The sequence below is a fragment of the Bemisia tabaci genome, chromosome 6 (genome assembly GCF_918797505.1).
Source record: "Bemisia tabaci chromosome 6, PGI_BMITA_v3".
Lineage (NCBI taxonomy): Eukaryota > Metazoa > Arthropoda > Insecta > Hemiptera > Aleyrodidae > Bemisia > Bemisia tabaci.
In genome coordinates, this window is record NC_092798.1 from 4,045,433 (window position 1) to 4,059,951 (window position 14,519).

Below are 14,519 nucleotides of genomic sequence, written 5' to 3' on the forward strand. Positions count from 1 at the left end.
ATAATATAAATTTTGATTACGGTACTGCTCGCAGCAAATTATTATTTCATCGGCTTAATATTACATTTCTCATCTAATGACTAGAACTGTTGAAAGGGCAAAAAAGGTTAAGTGCTATGAGATAGCTTGCGCATGAAAAAAAAATTTAAAAAAACCAAACTCGAAGAATAAAAAAATACAAAAATATACAAAAATAATGGATGTATGATAAAAACCAAACAGATAAAGAATAAAACACAAAAGTGATAAAATCTACGCAGCGATCTAATATGTGCGGATAGTGCGGTCTTTTGCGCATGATCCGATCATTAGAGATAATATGATAAATGATTGCCTTGAATGGCATATGCAATCAAAAACACCCATTAGGTATGCGTACACTATAAGTATCAGTATCACTTCACTACTGATCCAGAGCGATAAGTCACACTCACACGCTGCATCCAAACACTCCGAAACCGGTGTCAGTTCATTCACTCCCGCTACACCGACGAAGTACCTCCATTGGCCACCAGAGTGCTCTTCTGCATCAGCTTTGACAGAATGAGTTTCAACGCCCCCCTACGGATCATCCAACCGAAGAATTTTTCCGAAACCCGGGTTACCGATTGCAACCACCTTTTTTCGAAGAAAACAGCGTAAGCAAAAGGCGAGAATCTCTTCGAGTAATCTTGGCAATGCTAGTCTATAATGAACTCTTGTGATTGGATCTGTAAGCCTCACTTTATATATTGTTCAGTAGCGTAAACCCGCGTGGGAATCCGTAATGTCCGTGACACAACTGCCTGTAAAGGCAAACGTAATGTCGCTGATCAATTTCAAGTGACATACCCTGCGAGTTCTCTCCGAACTGAATCTCAATCAGTCACTCCAGGGAAGTTATCACGTCAGTGTGGTTGCAGGATAAAATCGATGGTTCCCCAAAGAATCCAACATTAACGTCCGATTTGTAAAGAAGGTGCAACTGGAGGTAGCAAAAATTGACGGCCGATTTGTAAAGAAGGTGCAACTGGAGGTAGTGCCTGGGATTTTTAAAGAAAAAAGATTCGATTTTCTTTGAGAATCCGATTTTGTCGATTTAAAAAATCGGAAATTATGAAGGCTCAAAATTCGTACGCGAACATAAAGTATCTAATGCGGGAAAAAACGGCTCAGGTGCCACTTTAATGCATCCGGGTTGTGAAGTGTGAACTGTTTTTGCCGCGCGGCAAAGTTTCCGACCTGTTTTACAGAAAAATGTCCGACTTTATGGGGAAATGACAGATTTCACAGTAAAATATTGACTTTGTTTCACTTTTGAAAAAATCATGCCAGAGAAAAAAAAAATCATTTTTGAAAATATCTTCACGACTCAGTATTTTCCTTACATTTTCCACAACCTGCGGATCATGAGATATAACAATTTTATTTTCTCTGCTAACCATAACATTCTACCTTCATCATTCAACGAATTTTATGGACCGTGTTTAACAGAAAGGAAGCAAGCCACATCAGCTAGTGGTAAATTTGACCAAGCAATTTACTTTGTAACAAAAGAGCGATTGTATGGATGCCTTTGCAAAATTTTAGGGAATTTGCTTCGTACAATGCAGAAAATTCCCTGAAATTTCCACCAAAATCCGCCCAACCATTTTCATGTAAAAAAATAAACTGCCCTCTTTAATTTGGCAATAGTCGATGCGGCTTGGTTCTTTTCTGCTTTTAACGCGGTCCTTGTGTTCAACATACTGTTCATCTATTATCATCACATTTAGCGTTGACTTTCAAAGTAAGCTCTTTACCTCCCCAATTACATTGCTCAGATTTGATTGGATTAGTGCGGGGTCTCCAGAGTAATAGTATTTACGATTTCACCCGAGAACTTCACTTATAGAAATTCAACGAGCGGCCAGTTCCTCCATAATTCGTTATCTCCCGCAAGAACAGACGTAAGTCCATTCCAAGGTTGAAATATTGACTTGAACGGTTTAATTTTTTGCAAGAATGTATTCGTGCGATTCCCGTCCGAATATGTTCTGATTTTTGTATGGACTCAGGGGAAAAATTGATAAAATGTTCCGGTAAAATTACCTAAGATTCTCCTGGTAAAACTGCAATTTGCGTGGGGAAGTTTGGCAACACGGAAATGTAGTTACGTTCTTTCGTGAGGGAAGCGACGAATTTCGCTCGAATTTTATTCGTTCAGCAATGCTGCCGTGCTGAGGAAAAACGACGTATGAACATTCAAGAGTTGCCAAATTTCTTCTCCGAAAACAGTTATTTTTGAAGAACGTTATGAATATTTTTCCTTGAAATTTTCGGGAACTTCTTAAGTGCAATGGACCACTAGACAAGGTACGAATTTCAGCATCCTCATTCATGTTTCTTCACCAAAATTTCACGTGAAGCACGACGCGCACAACGAAAATTACTGAAACCAACTCCTAACGGAGATATTTACATTTTTATTTCACATAGACTACGAGGAATTTGAACTGCCCGCTCACAAAAAACTCAAAGCTCTACGTGAGTCAAATCGTGCACTACAACGGTTTCAGCAAGCTTCTCAATCGAGCAATGTTCATTTTCCACCATGAGTTGTTCAAACTATTAGCAATTTGCTACAGCTGAGCCAAAGCGTCAAGATTGAGGTTGCCAGATTTTTATATCGCAGAGACTGTCATGATAACGTTTAGCGCGCGATGTGAGTCACGTAGAGCATTGAGTTTTCAAGGCGGGAGGTTTGAATTCACGCATCAAGAATAATTAAATATCTTCGTAAGGAGTTGATTTCGGTAATTTTCGTTGTGCGCATCGTGTCTTACGTGAAATTTTGGTAAAGAAACATGTATCAGAAGGCTTAAATTCGAACCTTGTCTAGTGGTCCATTGCCACCAAAATGATCTGAAAAACTGGAGGAAAAATATTTACTAATTTCCCCGTGCATTCGTGATCTACCAAAGGAAATGTAGCAACGCCTGAAGGTTCATACGACGTTTTTCCTCAGAACGGCAGAATGCCCATTGGACTGCATTTTGCAATTTGGACCTATAAATTCCGGCTCGGTAACGTATGTGCCATTAGTTTCCCTATGCACATAAGTGTTTTTTCAGATGAGCCAGAATTTATAGGTCCAAATTGCAAAATACAGCCCCATTGATACTTCACCTAGCTGACCACTAATTTCGGTCCACGCGAATCCACCTGTTACCGTTGAACCTTTGATCCTTTTCTAACGTCGCCTACGTTGATAAGATTCAAAAAATCCATGCACTTGTCTCCGGCGTGGCGGAGACCTAGACCCCTAACTCCTCTAAAGGAGACTTGTCCCGGTGAACTAAGCACTTCCAGTCGAAAGAACGAATCGCGAATGTCAGATGCAAACATCTGTTGCTCTGTTCCAGTTGATTTATGCTGAGGCCTGCGTAGTAAAAAACCGCAACGTCGTGGTTTCCGATGAATCGATTCATCTGTCATTTAAACCTATGAAAATGTATCGATTATCAGGGTGTACCGTAATTATCGATTCTTTACTATAACTTTAAATGAGAATATATCAATAATCGATTATTCACGCTTTGCAATTTAAAAACCACCTATCTTCATTGAAATTAAACAATCGTTATGTTGTTCGTACTCAGCCTTGAGCCCCAGCATCGGCAGTACATGCATATTCAGCGAAAGAAAAACTTGAATCACCGCATTCACCGTTGGCACTCGGCGAGAGGGTTTTTGGATTACGGTCAGCGCGGTTTTATTGAACCAGGAACGTTGGGAGATGCGCCAAATCGCTTCTATTCCGGTCGTTGAAACCTCCCTTTTTCGGGTAGAATCGGCAACAGGGCGATGGATTTGCGGTTAAGTGAATGTGTGCCTCAGTGTCGAAAAAGTAGGTGCGCTTTCCGGGTACTCGATTAATTGAACCGTTCGTTTTTGAAAAGGCATAAGTTCGAAAATCTACGAGTGCCGGTTTTCGTGATGGATGGAGGGACCAAGGCTCGAGGATTTTTTTGCACTTCAGTGGTTTCGGAATTGAACGTTTCATTGATCTCCGTCTATCTCGCAGATTGTGGTTTTGCGCGCGCTTTTACGGACCGCATCTGAAAAATTTCGTGATTTTGAAATGCAGTTTCAAAATTGACTTTGGAGTCACCACAAACCTGGCAATCCCAGAATTCCATAGGTATACTGCGCGAGATTTTGTGAATTAGGGTTTGTTCAAGACTTAGGTAATAATTTTTCATCATTTGGACTGCGTTTGGCAGAAATGAAAAAAGCCACATCAGTGATTGTCAAAGTTAACAGAACAATTTAATTTTTTATAAGAGAACGCCTGTGCGGATTCCTTTGAAATTTTAAAAGAATTTCCTTCGTACTATGCAGAAAATTCACGGAAATTTGCAAAAAAAAAATCAGCACAATCGTTTTCATACAAAAAAATTAAGCTTCCCAGTTAAATTAAGCAATGGCTGGTGTATACTGGGTTCCTTTCTGCTTAATGCGGTTCATTTGACAAATCTGCATGAGCATCAATTTTCGACCACAACTATTACATTGTAGGAAAAATCTAGTCCAGGGTCATTAAATGTATTGCCTCTGAGACGAGTCAACACAAAATTTGGGAAAAATTTTAGCGGCAAGCCTAAAAACTAGCAATCATACAAATATCCCGGGTAGAATTATAATTTTGTGACTTTTCCAAGGAGAAAATGCGGTAAAATAAACTTAAATTAATATACAGAGTAATTTCTGCTGTCCAACTTAGCTAGTGTGCTGCTTTTTCGGTAAATCTAGAAGCCCGACAATTGATGCAAAACTTAAATAGGAATAGATTTCGGTCATTTCTTGAAAATTGTAACAAAAATTTTCCAAATGCTCTGGATACTCTGCTGTTATCTCTCATGAAAAACGAAGTCATTGATTTTTAACATCGACGGAAAACTATGCAAGAGACCAATTAATCTATGCATGCTATATTTTGTAATGGATTGGTACGTCCCTAACTTTAATACATTCTTTTCTCTCATTTTTCCTTTAATTTTCGATATTTTGGATACATCTTCACAAACTTAACACCATTTCCTTTAAAGTGCTCATGCTGCTGCACATTATGGCTTTAAGTTTTTCATGAACTTCAAGATCACTGTGATTAATATGTCTCACAGAGCCCGGCGCAGGCGCAGCGTATTGGTGGTATTTGTCTCTGTATCACTTAGATTGTCTTAAACTTGCGCATTCATAAGAGGACATATTTTACAAGATTTAAGAAAGAGCACATCCGTCAAATGAATTTCGGCAACTACTTCGACCTCCAAATACGTAAAATTGCATGTCCACGAAATGAAAGAGAATATTTCTCTTTCTTTTCGGCAGACTAGGAGACTTTAACGCATGCGCAGAAAAGTTGGATGGGGCGAAACGCGTGATACAACTATTTCGACTTCCAATTAGGTAAAATTGCATATCCACGAAATGAAGGATAACTCCTTATGGGTGGCTTGAAGACTTCAATGCATGAGTAGGAAAGTTTGATGAGGCCAAACGCCCGATACAACTATTTTGACTTTCAAGAAGATACAATTGCAGGAGAAAACGATGTTCTAAATCATCCTAACGATTCCGTTCGTCGAACCCAACTTTTAGTTCGTATAACCGAAGGCTCGCTTCGCATAACCGAATTTGTGAGGTTAAAATAACTAAAAAATCAGGTAAAAAAGATGCAACTACCTTTGCGTTGAAGTTGGCGCTGTTCTCCTCCCAGATGGGGTCGTCCCACCCGCCGGAGCTCCCGGAGGACCCGCGGCGACTCGGGTCCCACGAGTTGCGTCTGCCGATCTCCAAGGAGTCGGTCGAGAAGCGGCGCTTCGAGAGGGAGTCCCTCCTCAAGGAGCCCACCGAGGAGATGGAGTCCCTGCGGCCGGACGGGATCGAGGAGATCGAGTCCCTCCTGTTGCCGAGCCCGCCGAGCGAGTCCCTCCGGTTGTTGAGCCCGACGGAGTTGCGCCGCTCGTTGATCCCCAGGGTGGACAGCCCGATCTTCGAGTCCTTGCGGAGGATGGAGGTCGGCGTGGGGGTGAGGGAGTCCCGGCGGAGGGACCCGGTGGAGGCGGCCAGGGAGTCCTTGCGGAGGGAGGAGGCGAACTGGGAGGGGTGGAGGGTGGGGTCCTTGACGGCGACCGGGCCCAGGGTGAGGGAGTCCCTCCGGCGGAGACTTGCCGGCGGCGGGCAGATGGTCACCTGGATCGAGTCCCGCCGGGCGGGGCTCACCGAGTTCCTCCGGGACTGCGAGAGCGGGAGCCCCAGGGACCCGCGCCGCCCGTGGATGTCGCAGTTCTTGTCCACCTTCGTCGAGAAGTGCACGTGCTCCGAGATGGACGACTTCCGCCGCCCCGGGTTGTGGTTGTGGTTGTGGTTCTGGTCCGTCAGCTGCACGTCCTCGAAGAGGGCTTCCAGCCGCTTCAGGGCACTCGCCGTCGCTGTCATGCCGATGACGTCACTCGCGCACAACACAGGAAACACACGACAAACCCGAAAACCAACGGCACGAAACTGCTCGGGTATCGAATCGAATCGATGAGACTGGTCTCGGGTACCAGGAACAACGACACAGCTCAAGAGTTAAATCGCACGTGGTATGACCCTTTCTTGCAACGCTTCAGAATACGATACGCTGTAGTGCCTCGGATACAAAATTTACAGAGAATAGTCGAAGTACGGATAGAGGTTGCCACACTGAAGGGATAACTATTTCTGGGTTAACTGGCGTAATAAACAGGTCGCGACACTGATCTGAGGTAGAAATAAAACCAAGCAAAAGTCGGTCTGATACGCACTGGTTGAAACGAATATATGGTTTAAATCCCCGCAAAATTCAAATAATAACGAGCAGATTTGTGATTCCAACCGATAAAGTGACGATTACAACACGAACAGTTTAGTAAAAACCGATCGCGGTGGCTCAAATCACGCGAAACCGAATGCTAAAATCAACACACCGATAGAGAACGAAGTGGGACATGCAACTTTTTGGTCCCTAGGGCCGGACGGGACGGCGGGAAAGGACGGAAACGACGGGGTTTTCCACTTGGCGAAGGGGACGCGGCGGTCACATGTTATCAAGCGGAACTGGGCGCGAAGTAGGATGACGGGCGCGAGGAGCACGGAGTAGGAGATCCCCGGGAGAAGGAGCGAGCGAAACTGAAACTGGAAACTGGCACACCTGGCGTGCCTGGCGTCTCGGTCTTGGGCTCGCCATATCGGGGCCGGCCGCGGCCGGAGCCCCCGGGCCCCCGCGCGGCCCGCGCCACAGCCCCCGGCTCGGCCGCCGAGAATCCTCCGATCCGATCCCGGCTTTGACCGTGAATCCGCGCTGGAATTTGTGACCGCTCGTCGCGCATCGCGCCTCGGCTTAGACCATTCCTGTTTCGCGGGCCGTCCATTGATTCCATGCCTTTCGACTCGGAGTTGCCTATAACATTGTTCTTAGCGCCGTCATAGATGTTTACGGCCAGAGACAAGAGATCCTCCACTCGTATCTCGGCTATTGTCAGGCATGTAGCCAGAGGGGGCGCTTTAGGGGGCTCGAGCTCCCTCCGAAAGTAAAAAAGGAGGGAAAAAAATGAAGAAAAGGGGAGACAGAAAATACCAAAAGGCGAGAAAAGAGGCAGTTTGAACATTCAAAATGCGTCGAAATAGATTTAAAATTTCAAAAATTATCTAGGTGTGTTGAATTCAACAATTTGAAGGTATCGTAGGCTGAAAGTAAAAAAAAATGCGTAATTTTCCGGCTGAAATTAATGAAAAATCTGTGTCACGGAAGCCTCAGAATACATCCAAATAGAATTAAAATTTCAAAAATTTGCCGGGGGAAGCCGCCCGAACCCCCCCCCCCCCCCTCTGAACTGGGAGTTATTCCATACCCCCCGAACTTCCCCTTAGCCGAGGAGGGGGGAACCCTTCTCGCCCAACCAAGCCCCCCTTGAAAGCCCCATCCTACGTGTCTGGCTATTGTGAAAGCTTTTACTTTCGGGACGTCAAAAATTAACTGTTGACTTACCTACATGGTTGATGTTTAACAACGTGTTGGCAGTTTCGTTTTGCAAACAAGCCAAAACAAGTCAAAGTTTGGGAAACTTGTTTGGCTCATGACATCACCCGAAGCTCATCATCCACCATGTAGGTAGGTCAACAGCCGAAAAAAGAGTGACGACTCTTACTCCCTTATAATTGTCCATAAGGAAGAGTTGCATCCCTGAAAGTGAAAGTTTTGACCTGTCGCCAAGAGGCCAATGGAGGGTCTCTTGTCTCGGTTTACGTCCCGCCGCCATGGAGCTCTTGCATACAAAGGGGGTGTTCCATTTGGACCGAGTTCGTTGGAAAGGAACCGATCCACATTAAGTTGAGACTGAGAAAAAGAAGTTTGAAGTTTAACTTCTGCACATACCCGTTGATATACCGAAAGGTGCAGCCGGGCAGTCTTCTACATCAAATTAAGGTCCTTACTTAGCTCTCTCAGACTTTACTTTCTGGCTCTAAATGTCTCTCTACGCTTTGTTTAATGCCTTAACCTACACTACCTCCAGTCTTCCTACATGCTCTCTAATTATTGGCTGTCTTCATTTAAAGTCTTCTATTTTATCACACTCTTTTGGGCCTGATCTGCTGTCTTAATGTCCTCATGTTTTTCTGCTGTAGAATCTTAAATTTGTCTTAATATCCCTGCCAATTTATTGTCATTTTCGCATATAATTTTCATTTTGTATACTCTTTGTAAACTCTTTTGTAGAATAAAAAAAAAAAAAAAAAAAAAACTTCTGCATAAGGCTCAATGCTGAAAATAAACTTTAACCTTTCTTTTCGCAAAGAAATTTCTTCTGTTTGACTTTCAGATTTTGGCAGGAGAAAGTAAACGATTAAAGGAACTCGAAAACGTTCTTAACTCAATTTTTTCGAAAATGCGGGTTGGTTCCTTTCCGATAAACTCGGTCCATTTAGACCATGGTGTCAAAAATTCAACACATATACCTAAGCGGTAATTTTCTCAAAAATTCAATGTTCTCCCACTAGTTTTGTAGGATCAGTGCATTCGCACTAATTTTTACAAATGTCAACACCCTTGTCGTAAGTTTTTCTAGAATCAGTGCGTTGAGCGTTCTCCCTATAGAATAAAACAGATTTTTTTATTCGTTAACTAAAAGTTTTGGTCCATGCAACCGTGCTTCTTTCATCAGTCTCATACGTTCGGCTATATAAAACGTTCAGTTGCACGAACTAAAAGTTAAGTTTATAGACCGGATATTTGAAATGATATAGAACACCATGTTCCCCTTCATTTCGTGGAAATGCAATTTTATCTTCTTGGAAGTCGAAATATTTGTATCACGTATTTCGCCCTACCTGACTTTTCTACTCATGCGTTAAAGTATCTGAACTAGCCGAAAAGAGTTCATGTTCTGCTTCATTTCGAAGAGATACAATTGTACCTACTTGGAAGTCGAAATTCACGCATTTCGCCCCATCCAACTTTTCTACTAGGCGTCATAATTTCTAAGTCAGTAGAAAAGAGACTTGTCATTGAGACATTTGCCATTGTTCCTGATATGCGAGAAAATTTTGTTGCCGCATGCCTATGACCAACTCTATGAAAAGGGACCGAATTTTCCGGAAGAAAAGTTCCAAAACTATACACTAGCGCAAAAAACGATGATGGGTAACGCCTGCCAAACTGAATGCATACTTCAAGCATCGCGCCGTCTCCCCAAGCCCTGAGGAACCTGCAATAAAGAGGGGGAGGGGGTGTCGAAAAGTCAAAAAGAGTTTTTTACGTGATCGATGAAGGATATACCAACAATTTAAGTAAATTCAAAAGTGGCGAAAAATTAAAAGTCTGATGGCCAAGCTTCGCTTTCCACATTGACGCGCATTTTGAGGGAAAATAGGACCAAGATTTGGGGGCCCGCGTGGCGTTGCGGCGGCAGTGCGGCGCGGCACACGAAAACGTTAATGTTATTCACTTCATGCTCGGTGGCGCGGTGCAGCGGGTCAACACTTTCACTGGGCTGGAGATCCTATCAGGGCCAAGAAAAGACCTACTCAGTGGCGCTCGCGCTCGCGATGTTCCCGCTGAAACGGATTTTCTGTGCCACCGACCACCAACCACGGACCGCACTACCGTGCCAAGGAAAAACGCCGTATGAACATTCGAAAGTTGCCAAATTCCCCCGGACATAATCGGTATATTTTTGAGGGAAATTATGAATATTTTTCCTTGAATTTTTCAAATATTTTGGACTAAATTGCGAAAAATATTGTCTAAGAATTTTGAGGAGAAATATTTATGATTTCCCCAGTGAATTCAATTTTTCTTGAATGAAATATGGCAACGTCTGAAGGCTCATACGGCGTTTTTCCTTAGCACTGCAGCGTATACCACGGGCACCGCGCCGCCGGGGTCCTATGTCTCGGTAAACATCACACCAGCCTGCGGGCCGATTATTGAAATTGATAGACAAAGCTATAGACAAAGGAGACAAAAGAGATATGGAGAGATCCTATTGGTGGAAGCGGGTGGTTGCAATGGACCAAGGAGGTAGGTAATAGACTAACTAACGGCAACCCACGAGAGATCCGACAGTTAGTCTATCATTTTCTCCCTTTGTCTATAGGAACCTCTCATTTCAACCAATAGGATCGCTCCATACTCCCTATGTCTTCTTTGTCTATAGCTTTGTCCATCAATTTCAATAATCAGTCCGCAGTTAGGAAACGTCGGGGTCAGAGACGAAGAGAGACCGCTTCAATGGTGGAAGCTTTTACTGTAGGGACTCCTACATTCAACTGCTGACCTACCTAAAAGGTGGATGCTTAACAACTTGTTAAGTATTTTGCTTTGCAAGCATATCGAAGTTAAGGCCTGGACAGACGTTCAAAGTGAAGCTCCAAAGTGATGGTTGTTGAGCCAAGTGTTGCGCATCGATGCTAAAAAAGAGAGAGGGTTGAGCCCTGTGTCCACTCGTCAAGACGACGTCAAAATGGAAGCTCAAAGTGAATCGATTTCAACAATAAGTGGCTCTAAGTCGGGACTTGATGCGATTGATGAGTGTTGCATCTCAAATTAGAGCGGCGCGACTCTTTTTTGATCAACAATCGGGAACAGATCGTATTTATCGATTCACTTCGAGCTTCCATTTGGACGCTATTTTGACGAGTGGACACAGGGCTTTGGAGGTAATCGCTGGCAACACTGTGCTAGACAGCCACCACTTTGGAGCTTTTTTTCAACGTTTGTTCAGACCTTTTGGTAAACGTATTTGGTTCATGACGTCACCCAAAGCTCATCGTCTATCTGGTAGGTAAGATGACTGTTGCTCTCATATAGTTGTCCGTAAGGAAGTTTTGACAATTTTGAAGTAAGTTTCCATCTGTTGCCAGGAGGCCTGTGGAAGGTCTCTCAATGTCTCTGGTTGGGATCTTAAATGATCCTGCTTAAATCCTGCTGCGGTTCATCCATAAAAGCGCTTATCTGCAGAGGAAAAGTGATGGCAAATAGGTTGTTATTAAAATAAGCCAAAGACAGTTGATCCTGAAGAATATAATCCACCTCTTGTAATACCTGTAGTCTGTAGTAAATACAGTAATATTCTGGCTTACCTTTACAAGTAACTATCATAAGAAACAGTGCATGGAAAACCAATGGCAAATATGCTTTCTCTGAAAAGAGCCAGAAACAGTAGTTGCTCATCGCAAAATTTAGCAAACTTTACAAAAAAGTCACGAAAAGTTATGCAAAACTTGTGCGATCAAGATAGAAACAGTAAAACGGGGCAGGAAAGTGACCTCGCCAATCGAGATCAACGTTTTTTAGTGTCACAATCGACACATATTTCTTATTTTCTTTTCGTCATCGTCTGTAAGGTGCCTACGACAAATTGGTGGTCACCCTTGACAGGAGGAGAAAAAAAATGAACGCCGAAAAGAGACTGGACATACACAACTCAGAGGAGGAAGACTGAGCGTGTGGTGTGGCGCGGCGCGCAGCGAGAGATAATCTGAGTGGTTTCAAGAGCAGATGCCCACTTATGGACAGGGCAGAGTGCAGCAATGTCAGCAGGTTGCCCAACAGTCAACAGCCAACATCCAACACCCAGGCCCGAGCATAAGGAGAGACATACTACCGAGCTATGGAAAAGCGCCGTAAGAACCTTTAGACATTGCCAAATTCCCATCGATAAAACGCGCAATAATTTCTGGAAAAGTCGTCAATATTTTTTTTCCATTTTACAGAGAATTTTGCTCGCAATTAAATTTGAAGTATCTCAAAAATTCGAAGAAAAACATTCGTAACTTTTCTGAAACAATAAACGTTTTAGCGATGGGGATTCGGCAACATTTGAATGTACATACGGCTTTCTTCCTTGGCACTGTGCTTCACTCCTCAACCGATTTCACTTTTTACGAGTCATGGTGACCACGAGAAATCGCCGGGATCTCAAAATCCTTAGGGAATTATAAAAGCTTTCCTTCAAAAATTCCATTTGAAAAGTCCGTCTCGTGTGCCCAGAAGTGGACAGTATTCGCAAATGTTGGAAAATGAAGTTTCGTGGATTTTATTCGCGGGAAATACATTTTTGTGAAGAAATAATTTAAAAAATAATTATTCATTCATTATCATAACACCCTCGTACACTTCATTGTGACTTTCGATCGTCTAAACTTTTAAAAGGTGGAGAATTGGACCATATAAAACACACTAGAACAGGGAGCAGCTATAAAAATTCTCTCGAAAAAAAAGACAAACTGATGAAAGAAAGAAAACATTTCTTAGTGCTTAGACTGCAACTTTCAAAAGTTTTTCAAAATTATCTAGCTCATCTTCCTACTTAGGAGTGAGCTTTATAACTCCGTAGAAAATATGGTTCGATTTAACTTACAGTTAAAAAAGCTCCTCTGCTACGTTTTAATGAAAAGACGGACTCACCTGGAACAAAAATCAAATCAAAAGTTAGAGAGACGAGAAAAAGGGTTCCGACAAAAGAATCATTCAACAATCTATGTACAAGACGATTTAGATTGACTTTTCATGTGCGGATCCCACAAAAATATATTCATGGCAAGGTGGAGAAATGGTGCTGGGTCCACATCATTTCGCAGGAGAAACAAAGCCGAAAAATTCCAAAAATTTCAATTAGAGTCAAACAAATACATTTGTTGCGCTTTTACGTTAATGGCTCTTTATAATGGCTAAAGTTGAAAAAAGCGTTCCTCAGACTGGGAGGTTGTAAGTCTCTGTTCGTATTTGATTTTTTCCATGTAAAACGAACCAAGAAATTGTAAAAAAATTTTCGAACTTTCTTCACTCCTGACAAGGATCACACGATACTGCAAGGAAACAATTAACAATTTGATCATCTCTCCTCGAAGGAAACAAAATTCGATCGAAGATTTCTCTATGTTTAATTTGAGCTACGCATGTATCGCATGTGACCATCGATAAGTTTCACATTTTGGGGACCTTCAGTGTGGATATTTCACGAGAAACTTTGAGATTTCAAAGTTCATTAAAGTTCGCTACCCCAGCCTTTCTTCTCGCTTTTTTTTATTTCTACGCCGATCAGCGCACCCACAACAGGCACGATCGGAATTTCGTAGCTTCTTGGGCCTGCAAACTCGCCGAGCGTTTTGAACTTGGCTCGTCGACGACGTGGACCGCTTCTCTTGCGTAAGGACGTATCTCGACTTCCACATGAGCCCCAGAAAGCATGGATTCATACGTAAAACAAGGCTCACGCAGGAATCGAGATAGGCCCTAACGTCGGAGGAACGACGTCTTTCATGACTAATCAAGTTTCGGCCCCGGGTTGACCTCTCGTCGACCCCAGGCGTGGCCCTGGCCCCGGCCCTCAACTTGATACCGCCAAACCACTCAGATCCGCACCGAGCCCCCCCCCCCCCCCGGGCTGGGGGCGGGGGCACTCGCTCCACTTATCGCATGCCATTGTTTCAGAGGTTAATACATCTTCCCTGTCAGCGAGATCGACCGAAAGCTGAGTAAAAACAGCGGATCGCCGAGGTTGTTTAAGTTGAAGATACGCGGTTTCTGCAAAGAGGGGGGTGGAGATGAAACCGGCGCGAGAGCGGCGGATCGAAGGGGAGTTCTTGTGGGAGATACGCGGTTTTCGCGTAGCGATGGATCACGGCAAACAAATCGAGGTGGGATGGTTGAAATGAAACCGAGGATCGAATGAAAAGCCGCCACAAAAGCTTTGGCCTGTGCTCAGCTTTTGAGGCGTGGCACGGATCGGCGAACGAAGCTCTTAAAAGGATCTGCGATTTGAGATTTCACTCAGCAATTATTGGTATTGTAAAAAAAACGCTCCTACTGCGTGTACAGGGTGTCTCAAGAATTAAACGCTTAGACTGCAAGAGCGTGTTCTCGGGATCGCAAAAGTGTTCGAAACTCATAGGCGCCAACGCACCTAATTCGCCTTAGAAATCGGCCATGGCGCCTCAAAAATGAAGGCTCTGCGCCAACGTTGACGTCA

At 43.5% G+C, this 14,519-nt stretch overlaps 1 protein-coding gene across 6 annotated transcripts in view; it reads right to left on the reverse strand.

Moving 5' to 3' along the window:
- LOC109040476 (WD repeat-containing protein 47) overlaps positions 1-14,519 on the reverse strand; it is a 287,658-nt gene that overhangs the window by 159,918 nt on the left and 113,221 nt on the right. Inside the window, exon 1 of one of the 6 annotated variants that reach the window (XM_019056441.2) lies at positions 5,707-7,182. The exons of the other annotated variants lie outside the window; for them this stretch is intronic. Coding sequence (XP_018911986.1) covers positions 5,707-6,462 — 756 coding nt within the window. The 5' untranslated portion in view covers positions 6,463-7,182. Of the gene's footprint in view, positions 1-5,706; positions 7,183-14,519 lie in introns of those variants that run through there. 6 annotated transcript variants of the gene reach the window in all.